General features: G+C 46.3%; 1 protein-coding gene across 2 annotated transcripts in view; it reads left to right on the plus strand.

Annotated features, from left to right (window-relative positions):
• The window catches only part of IGF2BP3 (insulin like growth factor 2 mRNA binding protein 3), a 115,037-nt gene that overhangs the window by 83,738 nt on the left and 7,991 nt on the right, over nt 1–23,308 (plus strand). The window contains exons 4-12 of one of the 2 annotated variants that reach the window (XM_044294418.1): nt 1,910–1,961; nt 2,045–2,108; nt 3,987–4,298; nt 11,720–11,854; nt 12,999–13,121; nt 13,225–13,360; nt 14,964–15,095; nt 16,175–16,294; nt 16,369–16,443. In XM_044294418.1, coding sequence (XP_044150353.1) covers nt 1,910–1,961; nt 2,045–2,108; nt 3,987–4,298; nt 11,720–11,854; nt 12,999–13,121; nt 13,225–13,360; nt 14,964–15,095; nt 16,175–16,294; nt 16,369–16,443 — 1,149 coding nt within the window. The remainder of the gene's footprint in view (nt 1–1,909; nt 1,962–2,044; nt 2,109–3,986; nt 4,299–11,719; nt 11,855–12,998; nt 13,122–13,224; nt 13,361–14,963; nt 15,096–16,174; nt 16,295–16,368; nt 16,444–23,308) is intronic. The other variant, XM_044294419.1, reaches the window with a different exon arrangement.

Genomic DNA, 23,308 nt, shown 5'->3' on the forward strand with positions numbered 1-23,308 from the left:
AGTCCTTAAAAGTAATGGCATTTAATGTTAAAGGGGATGTCTCAATTCAGTAAGTGGCATGTATCATGTAGATAAAGTTAATACAAGGCACTTACTAATGTATTCTGATTGTCCATATTGCTTCCTTTGCTGGCTGGATTCATTTTTCCATCACATTATACACTGCACATTTCCATGGTTACAACCGCCCTGCAATCCATCAGCGGTGGCCGTGCTTGCACTCTTTCGGATAAAGTGCCGGCCTCTCTGGTGGCTGGGACCCTGGGAGAGTGCATAGGCTGGTGCTTTTTCCTATAGTGTACAAGCATGACCACCGCTGATGGATTGCAATGTGGTCATAACCATGGAAACGAGTAGTATATAATGTGATGGAAAAATGTAATCCAGCCAGCAAAGGATGCAATACAGGACAATCGCAATACATATGTAAGTGTCTTGTGTTACCTCTCTCTACATGATAAATGCTATTTGATGAAGTGAAACGACCCTTTTAACACACAAACGTGGACAACAATAGGCCGATATAAGTAAGGCCTCTTTCACACGGGCGTCACGTGTGAGGGCTCGATAGGATGCGGGTGCGTCGAGGGAAAATCGCACAACTTTTTTTTTTTTTTTTGCCTGCGAGTGGGGTGAGTATTGTATGCGATTTGCGTTTATTACGTTTTTTTCCCACACGACTGCAATGCATTTTGCACGTGAATGAGAAAAAACTGGATGTGGTACCCAGACCCAAACCTGGACTTCGGGTTTGGGTTAGGTGTTCTGTAGATTTTAATATTTTTCCTTAGAACATGGTTATAAGGGAAAATAATAGCATTCTTAATACAGAATGCCAAGTAAATTAGGGATGAGGGGATTAAAAAATAAAAATTAAACTCTCCTCATCCACTTTTTCGCACAGCCCGGCTTGTCGTCTTTCTTCTTCTTTGAGGACCTCGGAGAAAAGGACCTCTGGTGACGTCACTGCGCTCATCACATGGTCCATCACCGTGGATGAGGAGAGTTACATTTATTTATTTATTTTAACCCCTCCATCCCTAATTTACTTAGCATTCTGTATTAAGAATGCAAACATTTTCCCTTATAACCATGTTATAAGGGAAAATAATAAAGATCTGGTCCCCATCCCAATCGTCACCTAGCAACCATGCGTGAAAATCGCACCGCATCTGCACTCGCTTGCGGATGCTTGCGATTTTCACGCAGCCCCATTAACTTCTATGGGGCCTGCGTTGCGTGAAAAACACAAAATATAGAGCTTGCTGCGATTTTTCACGCAATGGACAAGTGATGCGTGAAAATCACCGCTCATTTGCACAGCCCCATTGAAGTAGATGGGTCCGGATTCAGTGCGGGTGCAATGCGTTCACCTCGCACATTGCACCCGCGCAGAATTCTCGCCCGGGTGAAAGAGGCCTAAGGGCTCTGTCACGCAAGCGAGTTTTCTGTCCGGATGCGGTGCGTGTAGTGAACACGGCATGCTGACTGAAACCTGACCTATTCATTTCAATGGGTCGGTGTACATGGACCTCATTTTTCACACATCATTGTAGTCAGGAAAAATCGCAACATACGGTGTGTTTTTCCCACAGCCCTGGCTCCATAGAAGTGAAAAGGGCTTGCATGCGAATCAAGACATCACTTATGGTTACTAGGAGATTTATAATTTAAAAAAAAATATATAAATTATATATATATATATATTTATAAATTTATGCACATGAAAATGCATGCAATCCGAACATAAAAAAGGCACACACTGAGCACAATCACAGAATTTTTTTTTTTTAATCATCCGTTTTATAGTGACCAGATCCAGACCCCAACCCGTATCACTCGTGTGAAAGAGGCCTTAATATATACCCTCAGATACATACCCTCAGCACGCCTGTTGTTTTCTTTCCAGGTTTTGGACAGTCTGTTGGCACAATATGGAACAGTGGAAAACTGTGAGCAAGGTAAGGAAAAAAAAATCACTGTTTACTTGAATGCCACTATATATTCGGATCCAGCAGATAATGTTCCCCTAATGCATCCACAGTGAACACTGAGACTGAGACTGCGGTAGTGAATGTAACCTATGCGAATAAGGAACACGCGAGACAGTAAGTGACTCCTTATTACTATATGGATAATGGATCATTGCAGTGACTGTATATGTATGTAGCAGAGCGACGCCCGCTTATCAATAATGAATGTCTGCACCATATTTACTTTTTTAATAAATGTCTCTAGGGCTGGACTGTTTTGGTGCAAAAAAAAATACATAATTTCCTTTATTAAATACATGTTAAAAAGGTTGCATAGTGCGACTGGTTTACCTACGCATTTCAAACTGGGCGGTCTTAATCATAGCGTTGTACTTGGTTATCTCCAGTTCTCCATAGAAATAAATGGAGTGCCCTTGTGCATGCCCGAATGGCCGCTCCGTTTATTTTTTTTTTTGGGGGGGGGGCGGGCCTCCACTAGGTACAGAGTCTCTACAGGACTGAAGTAGCAATGACCTGATTTTTAGTACAGGTCATTAATATCCTGACTCATTCCAGGCAGGAGTACAGAGCTATCCGGGAAAATGTTTGTGTACTTGTAAAGTAGTCTGCTTTATAAGCAGCGGCGTTCCCCTCTAACTCCCTAAAGGTACTTATGTACAACAGTGAATGGGACGCCAAAATGTTTGTAGCTTCTTTTCATTCATTTTAATCTCGCCCGTTTGTACCCATTTCATTGAGTACACTGCCACCTATTGGTTAACTGCCATCACTGCGAGAACGTCGGTGACATAATAGTATATGAATCGCTCCAGGAGTCATGTGCTGGAGAGTTGGGGTTGGCTCTAATGTTCCGCCATTCCTTGCAGCATTTTGGCAGTGACTGCAGACAGTCGCAGATGCAGTGCAAATACAAAACTCATTAAAAGAGATCATCTTGTGTACTTCTGTTTTAAACGTGGTACTGGATCAAACAATGTCTGTAGTATGCCAGTGTGGATGTGCAAAAGGGGTTTCCAGGATTATTTTTTGTTTTTTACGATCGTGTGTGACATCTGGGACCCCCGCCCATCAGCTGTTTTGAGAAGGCAGTGGGGCTCCTTTGAGCGCCACTGCCTCTCGCAGCACAGTGCCGTACATTGTATGGCGGCTGTGCTTGTTATTGCACTCTGCTCCATTCACTTGAAAGGGGCTGAGCTGCTCCTAGGCTACGTGACTGATGAATGTGTCATCAGTAAGAAAATGTCAAAACGCCTTTTTAAGGGGCAGCCCTTCACAATGATTGGTTTGCCTAGAGCCAGACCTTATGGCCTAAACCTTGTATTGGTTACTTGCTTAAAAAAACAACAAAAACCCTTTATGTCCCAGTGGGAGAAGTGGAGCGGCCTCGTCTTCATGAATACGCCCATGTGCATGAGCCCTTATACAGCTAGCTTAGAGTATAAGGGATTTACATTAATAACTGTTTTAGATTCTATGGGTGGAAAAAATATTTGGCCATCAGTGATTTGGAGAATGTTTTGTTTTATTAAATTGCACTTTTTATCAATTAAACTGCAGAGCTGTCCATGCAAAATAGCCGTTTGGCCGTCAATTATGGTTTCCGATTTCATCTTGCATGTGCACCCTCGACTGTGTTCAGTAGGAAGGGGGAGGGGGCGCACTGCTGCCAGGCTCTTGGCGGCAGCTTATCGCTTTGAGAACAAAATAAAAAGGCAGTTGAAATCCCATGTGTTTATGTCCCCATCTGCTGTTGGGATGCCCCCATAGACATTAATGGTCAGCTGGTCCCACCAAAATTTATAGAAGCTGCAGACTTGCATCGAATGTGTATGGACCGCTTTAAAGTAGGAATTGCAAGATACACGGCTTATTGGTTGTATATTCCATAAACTATAGTAATGTCTTTTGTCAATGTGTGGTTTCAATTTTTTGCATTTACAACAAGTTAGTTACATAATAATGCTTGTCTTTTCCACTACTCATCCTTAATAGGGGGCTTGAAAAACTGAACGGCTATCAGCTTGAAAATTATTCCCTTAAAGTGACATACATTCCTGATGAGATGGCTGCCCAACAAGCTCCCAATCAGCAGCTACAGTCTCAGCCCCCACAGCACCCACCACAAGGGAGACGTGGATTTGGACAAAGGGGACCTCCTAGGCAAGGGTCACCGGGTGCTACCGCAAGACCTAAACCTCAATCAGAGGTTCCACTACGCATGCTAGTCCCTACCCAATTTGTAGGAGCAATAATTGGAAAAGAAGGTGCTACCATCAGGAACATTACTAAGCAGACCCAGTCAAAGTAAGTGATGATGATGATGATGATACTACTGCGAACATTTACGCACAATTATATCTGGGCAATAATTTGTGAAATCCCCTAATAGGATATCTATAACGTACCATACATAACAGCTGTACTTCTCAAAGCCTCTGGATAGTACCCTTTTTAAGGGGTTGTCCGCCTTTTTCTTACTGATTCCAAGGATAGCTAGTCAGTAAGACAGCACCTTAAAGGTGTACCCGGACATACCCATAATTTCACCCAGACAGCCCCCCTGACATGAGCATTGGAGCAGTTCATGCTCCGATGCTCTCCCTTGCCCTGCGCAGGGCAAAGGCTCTTTTATTTACTATAACACACTGCTAGGCAGAGGCTTCCGCCCAGCAGCGAGCCCGGTGATGTCACTGGCTCTGATGGGCCATCTTTAGCGCTGCCCTAGCCTTTTTACAGGCTGGGCAGCGCTAAAGCCCGCCCATTAGTGGCGGTGACATCACCGGGCTCACTGCTGAGCGGAAGCCTCCGTCTGGCAGCCCGAAGGAGAGCCCGGTACGTCACCAGAACTCCACGAAATGCCTTTGCCCTGTGCGATTCAGCACAGGGCAAAAGAGAGCATCGGAGCATGAACTGCTCCGATGCTCTTGTCAGGGGGGCTGCCTGGGTGAAATTATGGGTATGCCCGGGTTCAGGTTTGATCCCGGGCACCCCCTTTAAAACCCATGATAAATGATATCTAAGGCCACTTACACACATCTGTGATTACATCCGTGACAAAATAGCCAGTGGATTATTTGTGGAGATATCGGGGAAAAATCATTGTTTGGTCCGTGTGTCTGTTTTTGCCTGTGTGTGTGTGTGTGTGTGTGTGTGTGTGTGTGATCCGTATTCCCCGTACACTCCCAGGCTGATTGTTTTCCAGAGCATCTCCTTCAAGTGGTACATGAAAACCACGGACCAAACGTGGATGGTATCCCATAGCCTATAATCAGGGCCGTTTGAAGGAATTTGGGGGCCCCAAGCAAAATAGACATGGAGGCCCCCCTCCACGCCCTCCCCACCTTACGCACGCAAAGCCTACAGGAACCACAGTATAGCCATACAGTTTAAGTTCACCCACACTTTATATAAATAAAAAAGGAGGTTTACAGTGCAAATACTGCTGTTGCATTTAATGTGCATGAAATTTGAACATTTTCAACAAATGAACATTTGCAAAAAACACCACTGTACCATACAATCCAATACAAAATCACAGTGAGATAAAGTTGCCACAGTGATTTTGTAGTAAAAAGATAACAGAGGCACGAAGCATTATCAGTCATGTTACTGCTGCGTTTTCTGCTGTCTCTTTCACACAGCGGATTACCTGCACAGGATCCACTCGTGTTAAAGAGCCCTAAACCCAATGCATGGCTACACTCACACAGTCCTAATAAAATCTGGTCCTACCTTATTCAGGGTGTTTCTGGCGTCGGCGTGATGTCCTCTGGATCCAGAACAAGGTTCCTGTGGTGATAGAGAAAAAAATAATAATCACATAAGGAAGGGATGGTGACTGCCCCTGTGAAATCACCAGCAGGGGGCGCTGTGCTGGCCTGTAAGACTGAGCCATGCCGATGTATAGCAGGGTAATCTAGGACATTTTCCCTAGGACAATGCCCACCTTGTGATCCCTTCAAAATAGTTATGTCCTCCTTGTTGCCCCTCACAGCAGTTATGCCCACCTTTGTTTCTGTCACAGTAGTTATGCCTACTTTTGTGCCCCTGTAGTTGTAGTTATGGGCATAATTGTCGCTGTAGTTATGCCCAGATATGTGCCTCCTCGCTGTAGTTACACCCAGATATGTGCCCCCTCGCTGTAGTTATGCCCAGATATGTGCTGCCTCACAGTAGTTATGCCTAGATATGTGCCCCCTCACTGTAGTTATGCCCAGATATGTGCCCCCGCACAGTAGTTATGCCCAGATATGTGACCCCTCACAGTAGTTATGCCCAGATATGTGACCCCTCACAGTAGTTATGCCAGATATGTCTCCTCACAGTAGTTATGCCCAGATGTGTCTTCTCACAGTAGTTATAGCCAGATATCTGCCCCTGAACAGTAGTTATAGCCAGATATGTGCCCCCTCACTGTAGTTATGGACAGATATGTGCCCCCTTGCTGTAGTTATGGCCAGATATGTGCCCCCTCAAAGTAGTTATGCCCAAATATATTCCCCTCACAGTAGTTATGCCCAGATAGGTGCCCCCTCACAGTAGTTATGCCCAGATAGGTGCCCCCTCACAGTAGTTATGCCCAGATAGGTGCCCCCTCACAGTAGTTATGCCCAGATAGGTGCCCCCTCACAGTAGTTATGCCCAGATAGGTGCCCCCTCACAGTAGTTATGCCCAGATAGGTGCCCCCTCACAGTAGTTATGCCCAGATAGGTGCCCCCTCACAGTAGTTATGCCCAGATAGGTGCCCCTCACAGTAGTTATGCCCAGATAGGTGCCCCTCACAGTAGTTATGCCCAGATAGGTGCCCCTCACAGTAGTTATGCCCAGATAGGTGCCCCTCACAGTAGTTATGCCCAGATAGGTGCCCCTCACAGTAGTTATGCCCAGATAGGTGCCCCTCACAGTAGTTATGCCCAGATAGGTGCCCCTCACAGTAGTTATGCCCAGATAGGTGCCCCTCACAGTAGTTATGCCCAGATAGGTGCCCCTCACAGTAGTTATGCCCAGATAGGTGCCCCTCACAGTAGTTATGCCCAGATAGGTGCCCCTCACAGTAGTTATGCCCAGATAGGTGCCCCTCACAGTAGTTATGCCCAGATAGGTGCCCCTCACAGTAGTTATGCCCAGATAGGTGCCCCTCACAGTAGTTATGCCCAGATAGGTGCCCCTCACAGTAGTTATGCCCAGATAGGTGCCCCTCACAGTAGTTATGCCCAGATAGGTGCCCCTCACAGTAGTTATGCCCAGATAGGTGCCCCTCACAGTAGTTATGCCCAGATAGGTGCCCCTCACAGTAGTTATGCCCAGATAGGTGCCCCTCACAGTAGTTATGCCCAGATAGGTGCCCCTCACAGTAGTTATGCCCAGATAGGTGCCCCTCACAGTAGTTATGCCCAGATAGGTGCCCCTCACAGTAGTTATGCCCAGATAGGTGCCCCTCACAGTAGTTATGCCCAGATAGGTGCCCCTCACAGTAGTTATGCCCAGATAGGTGCCCCTCACAGTAGTTATGCCCAGATAGGTGCCCCTCACAGTAGTTATGCCCAGATAGGTGCCCCTCACAGTAGTTATGCCCAGATAGGTGCCCCTCACAGTAGTTATGCCCAGATAGGTGCCCCTCACAGTAGTTATGCCCAGATAGGTGCCCCTCACAGTAGTTATGCCCAGATAGGTGCCCCTCACAGTAGTTATGCCCAGATAGGTGCCCCTCACAGTAGTTATGCCCAGATAGGTGCCCCTCACAGTAGTTATGCCCAGATAGGTGCCGCTCACAGGATCTGAGAACCTGCTGCTGGAGATTTCTGAAGTCGCTATCTTCCAAGAGCAGGCCTCCAAGGCTGAAGTGAGCCGGGCAAGCTCTATTATGGCATAACAGACATTTAATAAACTGGAAGATGGTAACAATCTTACTAGGTGGAGGATAGAAAAAACTCAAAGTATAATGATACCAGGAACATCATGGGGTGCAATTCAGATGCTAAGCACAGAATCCGGGTCCAGGCTGTACTGGACATCACTATGGCCTGCAAGTTACCAGACGTTGGGGATACTCCCCATAGGCTGCAACTAAAATAAAACTAGGAACATTCATCCTGCCATGGTGTTTAATAGGGATTCTCCAGGAATAAAAAAAAAAAAGAAAATACTTATATGCGCATACTGCACATCACACATGTTATTACATCCAGGCACATAGTCCACATCACACATGTTATTACATGCAGGCACATAGTCCACATCACACATGTTATTACATGCAGGCACATAGTCCACATCACACATGTTATTACATGCAGGCACATAGTCCACATCACACATGTTATTACATGCAGGCACATACTACAGATCACATATGCACTCACTTTTATGCAGGATTCCTGGGGCTCCATCATGCAGTGGAAGGGCAGTCCTGCAGCTAGTAACACTGCCTCTCCTGACAACCCTCCCCCTCCGACCTCGGTCCAGACTACATAGCTGCATCATTTACTCCAGTTCTGGCTGTTTACACACCAGCAGCTGTGTAAATAAGAGGGTAAGGCCTCATGCACACGACAGTTTTTTTTCACGGCCCGCAAAAACGGGGTCCGTGGGTCCGTGATCCGTGACCGTTTTTCCGTCCGTGGGTCTTCCTTGATTTTTGGAGGATCCACGGACATGAAAAAAAAGTCATTTTGGTGTCCGCCTGGCCGTGCGGAGCCAAACGGATCCGTCCTGAATTACAATGCAAGTCAATGGGGACGGATCCGTTTGATGTTGACACAATATGGTGCCATTTCAAACGGATCCGTCCCCATTGACTTTCAATGTAAAGTCTGGAGTTCTGTTATACCATCGGATTGGAGTTTTCTCCAATCCGATGGTATATTTTAACTTGTAGCGTCCCCATCACCATGGGAACGCCTCTATGTTAGAATATACTGTCGGATATGAGCTACATCGTGAAACTCATTTCCGACAGTATATTCTAACACAGAGGCGTTCCCATGGTGATGGAGACGCTTCAGGTTAGAATATACAAAAAAACTGTGTACATGACTGCCCCCTGCTGCCTGGCAGGTGCTGCCAGGCAGCAGGGGGCAGACCCCCCCCCCCCCCCCTGTTTTTAACTCATTGGTGGCCAGTGGGCCCCCCCTCCCCTGTTGTTAACTCGTTGGTGGCCAGTGTGCGCACCCCCCTCCCTCCCTCCCTCCCTCTATTGTTTTAATACATTGGGGCCAGTGTGCGCGCGCCCCCCAACCCCCCCTCTATTATTTTAATACATTGGGGCCAGTGTGCGCGCGCCCCCCAACCCCCCCTCTATTATTTTAATACATTGGGGCCAGTGTGCGCGCGCCCCCCCAACCCCCCCCCCCTCCCTCCTCCCTCTATTGTTTCAATACATTGGGGCCAGTGTGCGCGCGCCCCCCCAACCCCCCCTCCCTCCCTCTCTCTATTGTTTTAATACATTGGGGCCAGTGTGCGCACCCCCCCAACCCCCCCTCCCTCCCCCCATTGTAATCATCATCGGTGGCAGCGGAGTAGAAGATTTTCATACTTACCTGGCTGCTGGCTGCTGCGATGTCTGCGTCCGGCCGGGAGCTCCTCCTACTGGTAAGTGACAGCAATGCGCCGCACAGACCTGTCACTTACCAGTAGGAGGAGCTCCCGGCCGGACGCAGACATCGCAGCAGCCAGCAGCCAGGTAAGTATGAAAATCTTCTACTCCGCTGCCACCGATGATGATTACAATAGAGGGAGGGAGGGGGGGGGGGGGGGGTTGGGGGGGTGCGCACACTGGCCCCAATGTATTAAAACAATAGAGGGAGGGAGGGAGGGGGGGTTGGGGGGGCGCGCGCACACTGGCCCCAATGTATTAAAACAATAGAGGGAGGGAGGGGGGGTTGGGGGGGGGCGCGCACACTGGCCCCAATGTATTAAAACAATAGAGGGAGGGAGGGAGGGGGGTGCGCACACTGGCCACCAACGAGTTAACAACAGGGGAGGGGGGGGGCCGCACAATGATATTCAAACTGGGGAGGAGGGGGGGGGGGGGGTCTGCCCCCTGCTGCCTGGCAGCCCTGATCTCTTACAGGGGGATATGATGGGGTTAATTGTACTATCATATCCCCCTGTAAGAGATCGGGTGCTGCCAGGCAGCAGGGGGCAGTCTTGTACAAAGTTTGCAGTGTATTCTAACTAGAAGCGTCCCCATCACCATGGGAACGCTTCTGTGTTAGAATATACTGTCGGAAATGAGTTTTCACGAAGTGAAAACTTAGATCAGAAAAAGCTTTTATGCAGACGGATCTTCGGATCCGTCTGTATGAAACTAAAACCTACGGCCACGGATCACGGACACGGATGCCAATCTTGTGTGCATCCGTGTTCTTTCACGGACCCATTGACTTGAATGGGCCCGTGAACCGTTGGCCGTGAAAAAAATAGGACAGGTCATATTTTTTTCACGGCCAGGAAACACGGCTCACGGATGCGGCTGCCAAACGGTGCATTTTCCGATTTTTCCACGGACCCATTGAAAGTCAATGGGTCCGTGAAAAAAAAAGGAAAACGGCACAACGGCCACGGATGCACACAACGGTCGTGTGCATGAGGCCTAAGGGTTAACAGGGCACCAGCTAGCCATGGGGAAGGGGGGCAGTGACCATCAGTTCTTACTGCAATGTCGGCTCCTCTGATCAGGAGCAGCTGGGAGGAGGAGTCTTCAGGCTGCTGTGTGCCGGACCGCAGGGCTGGCAGCAGGATTAGACGTCACCACCAGCACTGCTGCTCATTGGCTGCCTGCTACAGAAGTCAGGAGACTAGAGTAAGAGATCGCTGTGCCCGGGCCTGTGCCGCACAGGATTACAAACCCGGACTGTCCGGGTGAATCCCGGACGGGTGGCAACCCTACTGAGGCTCTCTATAGAGCGCTCAGGCGGCTGCAGCCTTAAAGGAAGCAAAACAAGCACCAGCTCTGCTTGGGGCCCCGAGCCAGCTCGGGACCCCAAGCAATTGCTTGTTTTGCCTGTCTGTTAGCGTCGGGCCTGCCTATAATGTGCATGAGGGATCTGTTATCAGCGAAAAATAGGACACTATTCAATGGTGTCACCACAGAGCAACAGTCTGTGGCAATCCACTGATGGATACGTGATCATACCGTGGACAGCACGCGTGCATGATTTACTGACATGTGAAAGAGGCCTAAGACACATTGGCATTGATTTATCATGCCTTCACTCCAGAATTCTGGAGTGCACAAGTGTAGACTCGCTTGTGCAAAAATGTTGTGACTATTAAACTCCCCCCTTGCAGTTTTGAAATGTGTGTGGAAAAGTGGACCTGGTCAGTTGTATTAATGAGCTTCATTCCATAATTTATGGCCAAGATGTTTTTCTTTTAAAAGCTGCAGTCTCACTCCAGTTGAAGGGTGGAGTAGGAAAACTGGAGAAACTTTTCTAGACAAAAGTTTTTAGTTTAAGGATAAGATGAATTTATCAAACACGGGACGCTTGATAAATGTGGCATAAAGTACTCCAACGCTAACTGAAGCAAAACTGACTTCAAATATTGCTCTCATGCTCTTTAGTTGAGACTTTAGTGTGTCTTTATTGGTATGGCCTTTTCCTATGAGGTGGAGAGAACAGTTTCCTTACTGAATGCATTGCACTGGTGACCAGTAAGCTTATCTATCGTTCTGTTTGGTAAATTCGAAGTAAAACTAATCTGCCACTTTCCTGCTGCACAGAATTGATATTCACCGTAAAGAAAATGCCGGCGCTGCAGAGAAACCAATTACCATTCACTCAACTCCAGAAGGCTGTTCAACAGCTTGTAAAATAATAATGGAGATCATGCAGAAGGAAGCCCAGGATACTAAATTGTAAGTAAAGGGTGTAAAGTAGTGATCCGTAATCTTAAAAAGTGAAGGCTGAATATTTCATAACATGGATATAGTCTGCGATGGTTAACTTATTGAAACCTATGATCACAATTCTTATTGCATCATTTATGTAATGAACATTATTTATTTTCTTCAAATTGTTTTTTTTATTGAAAAATTTGGATCAGAATTCAGCAAGCGATCGCTCAGGAGAGGCGAGAGAGAACTCCTCTGCCAGTAATGACTGGTATTCTGCAGCTTGCTGTGTATTGGAAAACGTGCATGTTGCAAAAGCCAAACCGAGCAACATTTGTAATAAATTGCCTTTCCCCAAGTGTTTCTTTATTACATAATTGATGCGATGCACTAAGGCTACTTTCACATTAGTGTTTTTTGCGGCTCCGTCCTGGATCTGCAAAACACTTCAGTTGCCATAATACAATCGCATGCATCCCTCATGAACGGACCCGGTTGTACTATGTCTTCTATAGCCATGACGGATGCGTCATGAACACCATTGAAAGTCAATGGGGGACGGACCTGTTTTCTATTGTGTCAGAGAAAACTTATCTGTCCCATTGACTTACATTGCAAGCAGTGTTTTGATGTCTGCCTCCAGAGCAGAATGTAGACTGAACTGATGCATTCTGAGCGGATCCTTTTCCATTCAGAATGCATTAAGGGCAAAACTGATCAGTTTTGGACCGCTTTTGAGAGCCCATGGCGGATCTCCGAAACTGAAAGCCAAAACGCCAGTGTGAAAATAGCCTAAAACGTGTACTCAAAGGTGCCCATAGCCTTTTAAAGGTTGATCTAATTTCACCCTTTTCTGTGTTTATCTGATGTAGCAACATGTTCATCTGAAAATATAAAATTGTATTAAACAGATTTGAAACTCTAGGGATGTGAAGAGACACATGCGTCTCAATGTAGATTAGTGTGAATGACTATAGCGACTGCTTAGAATGCTGGCCTGTTATTTATATTGGCCATTATAACTGTAGTAAAGAATGAAGGAAAAAAAGAGGTTGCTTCAAATGTAAAAGATGAAACGAACAACCTCATGTCCAAGTAAACAAATCGCTTGAAATTGTGACTTCTCAGAATTACTGTTGGAACTTTGGACTGCCTTGATATTTTTTAGCACAGAAGAAATTCCCTTAAAAATACTAGCACATAACAATTTTGTTGGACGTCTTATCGGCAAGGAGGGACGAAACCTAAAAAAAATTGAGCAAGACACGGATACAAAAATCACCATATCTCCGTAAGTTCATCACCCAGCCTGAGCCGCCCCGTTTCTATAGTGTGACGTGTTTGAAACTCCTAATGATTTTTCTTTCTTTTTTTTTTTTCTTTTATGGCCTTAGACTTCAGGACTTGACATTGTATAATCCTGAGCGGACTATTACAGTAAAAGGCAGCATTGAGGCATGTGCCAAAGCCGAGGAAGAAATAATGAAAAAAATTAGGGAGTCCTATGAAAATGATATTGCGGCTATGAATGTAAGTGATTGTTCAGCAAGATCTGGGTGGGAGGTGGAAATGTATTCCTAGAACATTGTACAGAGTTTAGCATGAGGCTGGAACGGAAATGATCCAACCTGAACGGAATGATGCTTCAGATTCTCTCGGACTTGGTAGAGCGTTAATCTTGCTGCAGAAATGCTCTTTAACCCCTTCTTTTCAAGCTCCTTTTAGAAGTGTATTTATATCAGGGTCTATGTAAAGTGACGGGGTCCTATACAGGAAGTCCTACTAGTAATTGTAAGATCTCAGTTCTTTTTGTTTTGCTAGGCGATTAATGCATAGTTAACTTAGCATAGCCATGTGTAAGAATTATACTGAGCACTTTGTTTAGGAATGTGTTTCTATAATGTGCTCGCTCACCCTCCTCCCAGCAGCCTATTCAGTACATGTCTCTAGTTGTGCTGTGCTTTTTTAAAAAAATTTAAAAGTTTAGGAAATTAGTTTTAGAACTGTTAGTATGGAAGACCACAGTCATGTTTTGTCTTGCACATTGGGGAAAGAAACGATGCAAAAGCACAGTACGTTAACGTATACGTTTTTTTTACAACTCTACGGTGACAGATGCCACTGTATGGCATCCGTTCAACTTGTGTTTTTTTTTTTGCATACGTTAAACCTAAGACCAAACGTAATGTGAACCCATCCTAAAGCCGGCGTTATACTGGCAAGTTCGTTGCTAACAAGCATTCACAGAAATGCTCGTTAGCAATGATCAGGCTGTGTAATACTACCGCAAATTATTCTGTGAACAAGTAAACGCTCGTTCATCAGGAAATCAAGATTTTTAAGCACGCTTTAAAATAGTTTGCCGGCGGCAGATCGCGCTGTGTAATCGAGATCTGCTGCTAGCAAACTAACGATGACAACAACAGTATGGGGGACGAGCGATGGCATGACTATCGCTCCTCCCTACTCTGTGGAGGAGATCGCTGCATGTAATAGCACCAGTCTTCTCCACTAGCAAGCAGGTGATTGCCGAGAAGGAGTGAGAAAGCAGGCCAATTAGGGCTACCCCTTTTAAAGGGGTTTTCTGGGATTCATATAATGATGACCTATACTGAGGATAAGTCATTAATATCTGATCATTGGGGGTCCTACTCCCAAAACCCCCCACTGATCAGTTGTTTGAAGAAGCCAATTACCTCACATCCATCAGTCATATGGCCTAGTTGCAGTTCAGTCCCACTGAAGTCAATGGGCCTGAGCCGCTGTACAATGTACTACGCTGAATTTGGTTAGCTGTGAGGAGGCCACAGCATTCACTGGAGTGTTGCGGCATCTTAAAATAGTGTTGGACCCCCCCAATCAGACATTGATGTCCTATCCTGAGGATAAGTCCTCAATAAAGGCTGTCCCAGAAAACTTGATGTGTAAAAATGGGTCTAACAGTTAAGTGTCAGATTGCATCATCAACGGATCTGCTTTGGGGGGAAAGGGGAAGCTGGAATCTAATGGTTAAGGTTAAGAAATAAAAGCCTAGCACGGTTTGCTATTTGCCGCAGGAAGTATCTTGTTTAGGTTAGTTATGTTGAAGCTTTGAAATGTTCTATTTATGCGCCTGTATTCCTTTTCTCTACAGCTACAAGCTCACTTAATCCCTGGATTAAACCTCAATGCTTTGGGACTATTCCCACCCTCTTCTTCAGGCATGCCACCTCCTTCAGTTGGGGTGTCTTCACCTACGACCTCTACTTCATATCCACCATTTGGGGTAAGAGCTAGAAAACTGAATGCTCTAGCAATGGTATCCAAAATAATATTTTTATTTTACGACTTCCTAGCCATAAAGGGTGGATATTTTGTTGCCAACCTATAATGCTGCTTGTTTAGTTTTTATCATTTTAATTTTTTTTTTATTTTGCAAAGATCAATGCAATTATGAAAAAAAAACCTCCATTAGGGCTGTTTCAGTGTTTTGTGGTGCAGAAATTGCAGATCCGAAAGACTGTTACTGGCCGTGTGCGTTCCACATTTTGCGGACCGCACAAGGCCGGCACTATGATAGAAATGACTTGCTTTATCTTTCTTGTGGGGCCACAGAACTACGGATGCAGACAGCACAACATGTTCTGTCCACATCTATTGCGGCCTTATTGAAATGAATCGGTCCACACCTGTTCCGCAGATTTGTGGAATGAATGCGGACCAATTCATACGGTCATGTGAATGTAGCCTAAGTCATCAATACCAGATAGGTGGAGGGGAATTCGGGGGGGCTCCAGGCACCACTGCCAATCAGCTGTTTGAAGAGAAAGTAGTGCTTTTACCAGCGCTGCCTTCTCTTCTCTGTTCACCTGCTTGCCGCTGCAGCAGTGAGCAGTGTAATTGCAACTATGGCATCCCTATTCACTTTTAATGGGACAGTTCCGTCTGTGCAAGTGAATAGAAGTGAACTGTCAAGCCATAGTTGTAATTACACTGCTCACCACTGCATTTGCAACAGCAAGCCGGTAAGCAGAGAAGAGAAGGCAGCGCCCATCTGATATTTATGACCTATTGATGATGATCTTTTGATATTGATCTATTAATGATATTCTATTGATATTGATTAATAGAAAAAAAACAGACAAACCCTTTAAGTTAAAAAGCTAAACTAAACAAATAAATCTCCCTAATCCCCCAGAAAAAAAAAACTTATACTGGACATCTTTCAGTACCATTTTCTTTCTTTTAAAGGTACTTAATTGTTGTAGCCTGCTATGCAATTCAGCAGTGCAATAATGCAAACGCGATAATACTTAAAAGTTTTGATCAAAGTTAAGTAATTTTTATTTTATTTTATTTTTATAGCAACAACCAGAGTCTGAAACAGTTCATCTTTTCATACCAGCATTGGCTGTAGGAGCAATTATTGGCAAGCAAGGACAACACATAAAACAACTTTCACGTTTTGCTGGAGCCTCCATTAAGGTACAGGATATCCCATCCTCTTCTATCCACAATTTTGGTGTTCCAAATGTTGCTAATGCCTCTTCTATTTGCAGATTGCTCCAGCAGAGGGACCAGATGCCAAACTGAGAATGGTCATAATCACCGGACCCCCAGAAGCCCAATTCAAAGTAAGCTATGTTAAATTGTTGTAATTCCTAATGTATAAGAGATTAAATATATAAATGGCACTTAAAGTGTAACTGTCAATTATTATTTTTTTGTAATGTATATATGTTAGTGATACTAACCATTTTTGTAATATACTTTAATGAAATCGTACATTTCTATTAGAAAAATAGCTCTAAACTGGCCCATTTTGAGCCTTAGCGACACTCCTCTGTCTTCTGTTTACATAACAGTGGAGACCTGCTCAACATTGACTGTTATGTAGACAGAAGACAGAGGAGCGTTGATAAGGCTCAAAATGGGCCACTTTAGAGCTATTTTTTTTATAGAAATGTACAATTTCATTAATTAACCACTTCAACCCTGCTAGCTGAAACCCCCTTAATGACCAGGCCACTTTTTACACTTCTGCACTACACTACTTTCACCGTTTATTGCTCGGTCATGCAACTTACCACCCAAATGAATTTTACCTCCTTTTCTTCTCACTAATAGAGCTTTCATTTGGTGGTATTTCATTGCTGCTGACATTTTAACATTTTTTGTTATTAATCGAAATTTAACGTGTTTTTTTTGCAAAAAAGACATTTTTCGCTTTCAGTTGTGAAATTTTGCAAAAAAAACGACATCCATATATAAATGTTTGGGTAAAAAAAAAAAATGGTTTGGGTAAAAGTTATAGCGTTTACAAACTATGGTACAAAAATGTGAATTTCCACTTTTTGAAACAGCTCTGACTTTCTGATCACCTGTCATGTTTCCTGAGGTTCTACAATGCCCAGACAGTACAAACACCCCACAAATGACCCCATTTCGGAAAGTAGACACCCTAAGGTATTCACTGATGGGCATAGTGAGTTCATAGAACTTTTTATTTTTTGTCACAAGTTAGCGGAAAATGATGATTTATATTATTTTTTCTTACTTCTCCCGAGTACCGCGATACCACGTGTGACACTTTTTTGCAGCCTAGATGCGCAAAGCGGCCAAAATTCCTTTTAGGAGGGCATTTTTAGACATTTGGATCCCAGACTTCTTCTCACGCTTTCGGCCCCTGAAATGCCAGGGCAGTATAAATACCCACATGTCACCCCATTTTGGAAAGAAGACACCCCAAGGTATTCAATGAGGGGCATGGCGAGTTCATAGAATTTTTTTTTTTTTTTGGCACAAGTTAGCGGAAATTGGGACAAAAATTTTAATCTTCCATGGACTCAATATGCCCCTCACGGAATACCTTGGGGTGTCTTCTTTCCGAAATGGGGTCACATGTGGGGTATTTATACTGCCCTGGCATTTTAGGGGCCCTAAAGCGTGAGAAGAAGTCTGGAATATAAATGTCTAAAAAATTTTACGCATTTGGATTCCGTGAGGGGTATGGTGATCAATGACAGGGGGGTGATCACCTATATAGACTCCCTGATCACCCCCCTGTCATTGATCACCCCCCTGTAAGGCTCCATTCAGACATCCGTATGATTTTTACGGATCCACGGATACATGGATCGGATCCGCAAAACACATACGGACGTCTGAATGGAGCCTTACAGGGGGGTGATCAATGACAGGGGGTGATCAGGGAGTGTATATGAGGTGATCACCCCCCTGTCATTGATCACCCCCCTGTAAGGCTCCATTCAGACGTCTGTATGTGTTTTGCGGATCCGATCCATGTATCCGTGGATCCGTAAAAATCATACGGACGTCTGAATGGAGCATGACAGGGGGGTGATCAGGGTGTCTATATGGGTGTCTATAAGGCTCCATTCAGACGTCCGTATGTGTTTTGCGAAACCGATCCATGTATCCGTAAAAATCATACGAACGTCTGAATGGAGCCTTACAGGGGGGGTGATCAGGGAGTCTAACTAGTTTTAACCCCTAACAGGTATATTAGACGCTGTTTTGATAACAGCGTCTAATATACCTGCTACCTGGTCCTCTGGTGGTCCCTTTTGTTTGGATCGACCACCAGAGGACACAGGCAGCTCAGTAAAGTAGCACAAAACACCACTACACTACACCCCCCTGTCACCTATTAACCCCTTATGAACCCCTGATCACCCCATATAGACTCCCTGATCACCCCCCCTGTAAGGCTCCATTCAGACGTCCGTATGCGTTTTGCGGATCCGATCCATGTATCCGTGGATCCGTAAAAATCATACGGACCTCTGAATGGAGCCTTACAGGGGGGGTGATCAGGGAGTCTATATGGGGTGATCAGGGGTTCATAAGGGGTTAATAGGTGACAGGGGGGTGTAGTGTAGTGGTGTTTTGTGCTACTTTACTGAGCTGCCTGTGTCCTCTGGTGGTCGATCCAAACAAAAGGGACCACCAGAGGACCAGGTAGCAGGTATATTAGACGCTGTTATCAAAACAGCGTCTAATATACCTGTTAGGGGTTAAAAAAAATCACATCTCCAGCCTGCCAGCGAACGATCGCCGCTGGCAGGCTGGAGATCCACTCGCTTATCTTCCGTTCCTGTGAACGCGCGCGCCTGTGTGCGCGCGTTCACAGGAAATCTCGGCTATCGCGAGATGACGCACGGATGCGTCCAGGAGGAATGAATCAACCACCTTCCGGACGCTTCAGTGCGTTAGGCGGTCCGGAGGTGGTTAAAGTATATTACAAAAATGGTCAGTATCGCTGCCCCTATACATTACAAAAATAAAAAAAAAGACCACTACACTTTTTCACCAGTAGTGATGGACTAACATCGGCCGGGACGTAACACAAACGCGCGTTCGTGATCAAATGTTCGCGGCGGGCCACATTCACTTTAATGGCAGGTGAACCTGAAAAACCTTCAGGTCATATTTCCAATTTTATTGCAGACCAGTGGAGTACAGGCCCCAAAACTTATGCATTCACCTGACAGAAAAGAACAAGTGGTTGTGGCTGGAGGTATATTAGACTGTCAGCGGATAACAATTTTACTGCAGACCAGTGGAGTACAGGCCCCAAACATTAGGCATTCACAGGGCAGAAAAGAAGAAGTGACTATGTGGCTGGAGGTATATTAGGCGGTCAATGGATAACAATTTTACTGTAGGCCACTGGAGTAGAGGCCCCAAAAATTAGGCATTTACCTGACGGAAAAGGCCTTTTATGCTGCTGTATATACATAAGACAAGGACCATTCTTTGTTCTGGGTGGTGGCGGATATGTGTGGGCTGGCATGAGGAAATTCAATTACACGTGGTCGTCACAGGTGTTGAATTCCTCAGAGATCCATACCTCATTCATTTTTAGAAATGTGAGGTAGTCAAGTGCGCTAATCGCTCATGATTCCCCCTGCTGCGCTGAACGTCCTTTCAGACAGGACACTCGACAAGGTGCAAGCCAAGAGTTCCATGACAAATTGTGCCAGCTCTGGCCACAGGTCAAGCCTGCATACCCAGTAGTCCAGGGGTTCCTCGCTTCTCGGTGTGCATCCACATCGTCCGTTAACCCGATGTTGTCGGACACCTGTCTGTCTGTCTAGGTGTTCCCTGAGGCTGGATCCGGAGTGCGGCTCTCGATGGGTTGGTTGCAAGAATGATCTCCTATACGAAGCCACCAACACATCTTCAAACCGTCCTCCTGCATGCATGGTAGGATTGGTACCCGCACCTGTTTGGCTGTGGGGGAAAATTCCTCTGCCAGCGCCTGCAACAGCAGAATGCAGTTTCTCTTGCAGCAAGGCCTGGAAATGCTGCATTCTGACAGTCCTCTGTGATGCTGGTAACATGTCCCCCATTTTGTGTTTGTACCGGGGGTCTAAGTACGTTTCCACCCAGTACTGGTTCTTGCCCTATATGCTTTTTATACGGGGGTCCCTCTTCAAACACTGGAGCATGAAGGCCCCCATTTGCACTAAATTGGAAGCAGTGGAGCACCCTGGCTCCTGCTAATCGCCCAGGATAATGTCGTCCACGGTCTCCTCCCCCCAGCCACGGACAACACCAGGGATCACCGAAACGTTTAAAGTCCCCCTCAAAGCCTGCCCTTCTTGCTCCTCCTCCTCCTCCCCCAGCCACCATCCTCCTCTGACTCCTCTTCAGACTCCTGCTGACTTGTCTCCGATGGAGTATCCCCTCCCCCTCAGGAATTCATTTAGCATTGCTACTTCCTCATCTTCCAGCTCCTCGTCGCATGATCAATGACACTACGCAATGCACGCTCCAGACAGAAGGAGTAAGGTACGATGTCACTGATGGTGCCCTGGCTGCGACTGACCAGTTTGGTGATTTTTATTTTATAAATGGCCTTAGAAGTCTGCATGCGTCGCGCATGAGCAGCCACTGGCTGTGGTGAAAAGAAACCAAGATCCCAGAACCTGTCCTGCTGCAGAGTTCGTACAGGTAGTCGTTAACCGCACGTTGCTGCTGGAACAGCCTATAAAGCATATACAAGGTGGAGTTCCAGCGCGTGGGGCGGTCACAAATCAGACTTCTGACGGGCAGGTGGTGTCGCCACTGAACATCAGCAAGGCGAGCCATGGCCGTGTAAGATCTTCTAAAATAGCCAGATTTTTATGGCCTGCCGCAAGGCGTCCTGGACCCTGGGGTATTTGGCAACGAATCACTGCACGACTAAGTTCAGGACATGTGCCATGCACGGCACGTGTGTCATTTTTGCCATGTTTTAGTGTGCTCAGCAGATTGGCACCGTTGTCGCACACCACTTTACCAACTGTCAAATTGAGCGGGGTTATCCACTGATCGGCCTGTGACCGCAGAGCTGAAAGCATGGGGGGGGGGGTGTGCAGCGGAAGAGGGGGTAGCAGTGGAAAAGGAGGAGTCAGACGAGGAGGAGACTGAGGATGGAGTGGGAGAAGAAGAGGAGGCAGGTTTGCATGCAATCCGTGGCGGTAACACCAAATCCACACGGGTTACATGCTTGACGGCCGTCAGAAGGTTCACACAGTGGGCAATAAAAGTTATGTACCTTCCCTCCCCGTGTTTGCTAGATGACGTGTCTGTGATCAGATGCATCTTGGCACTGACAGTGTGCACGAGATATTTTCAATTGCTGCTGAACATGGTCATATAGCTCTGGTAAGCGCTTCTGGGGGAAATTTCCTTCCAGGGACCTTCCATTGCGATGTGCCAATAGCTACAAATTTTCTAAAGGCCTCTGAGTCCACCAGTTTATATGGCTGTAGTTGGCGGGCTAGCAGTTCCAACAAGCCAGCAGTCAGCCGTTGGGCAAGAGGGTTATCCGGCGTCATCAACTTTTTACGCTCGAACTGTTGGGCAACGGAAGCCTGTCTTGTGCCAGATGAACGCAACGACAGCACGGTGGAAGGTGGAGTGGAGGACAAATGAGAGGAGAAGGAGAAGAAGCAGGACGTGGAGTGCTGGGAGTGTGGCTTTGTGGGTTCTGACGGCGTTGCTCCAACTGGCTTTGGTGATCGGAGGCCAAGTGCCTTCTTAACCTCTTCAGGACACATGACGTACCGGTACATCATGTTGTCCTGGTACTTAAGGACACATGACGTACCGGTACGTCATGTATGGTTCCGATGCCCGGCGGGCGGTGATCGGAGCCTGGTGCCTGCTCAAATCATTGAGCAGGCACCTTGGCTAGATGCGCCGGGGCGTCCTGTGACCCCACCCCCCATGTCGGCGACCACAGCAAACCGCAGGTCCATTCAGACCTGCGGTTTGCTGCGTTTCCGGGTTATTCGGGTCTCTGGGGACCCGATAACCCGGAACAGGATGGTGATCGGTGGTGTGATTTTTACCCCACCAATCGCCATCCTGCGATCCTGAGAGGTGATGGTGACATCACCTCTCAGGATTTAAAGAAGGAAGACCGGCACTCGCGTTGATTTTCTTAATGCAATTTATTCAGTCACATATATTTATAGCATAGTGACGCGTTTTAGCACACACTCGTGCTTTCTTCAGACTGAAGAAAGCATGAGTGTGTGCTGAAATGCGTCACTATGCTATAAATATATGTGACTGAATAAATTGCATTAAGAAAATCAACGCGAGTGCCGGTCTTCCTTCTTTAAATCGTAAGTTGGGACGCCCGCCCATTGACATGTGCACCGCAACTACTCTGGTAGTGCCGACCCTTCTCTACAATATATCACCTCTCAGGATCGCCTCTGATTGGTTGGTGGGCGGGCCAGCGGGAGATTCAAATGTTGCCAGCGCTCCTCTCCTCCTTTTTGTGTCCCGGAGGAGAGAGGAGCTGTGCCAGCATCACCCCATCTGTTCCCACCAGGACCTGATCTGTGCCCCAAATTTGTACAGGCCTATGTACCTGGAAGGGAGGTCACGGTTGATTGTATATGGGAGGAGTTGATCTCTCTGATCAAGCCATATAATGCCATGCGCAAAACCCGGGCATGGTACAAAAAAGTTGCAGTCTACTTGGTGCAGGTTGCCATGTACAACTTCTTTTTTTTTTTTTGTGCTGTCCCGGAGCGCTGGCAACACAGGGACATTCCTTCAGTTCTATGAGACAGTCCTCAAGGCCCTGATCTTTTCGGACCGGGAAAGAGCAGACCGGAGTACTTCGGGAACTGGAGGCGCCCGGATCGTCCCTGGCCAACACTTTCCAGGTGTGGTCCCCCATACTGGAAAGAAGGGACGAACCCAAAAAAGGTGCAGAGTGTGTCACAGGAGGGGGATACAGAAGGACACCACTACTCAATGTGACACGTGCCCCAATCATCCGGGCCTCTGCATTATTGGTTGCTTCAGGGAGTACCACACTTCCATGGAGTACTAAAATTATATCCCAATTTAGCCACTGACATTGGATTAAAAAAAAATGGTTCTCAGACTTGTGTACGACCACATATGTGGTGTTTCTGTAAACGGCAGTGACAGGGCAATAAAGATAGTCTTGTTTGGCTGTTAACC

The sequence above is a fragment of the Bufo gargarizans genome, chromosome 5 (genome assembly GCF_014858855.1).
Source record: "Bufo gargarizans isolate SCDJY-AF-19 chromosome 5, ASM1485885v1, whole genome shotgun sequence".
Lineage (NCBI taxonomy): Eukaryota > Metazoa > Chordata > Amphibia > Anura > Bufonidae > Bufo > Bufo gargarizans.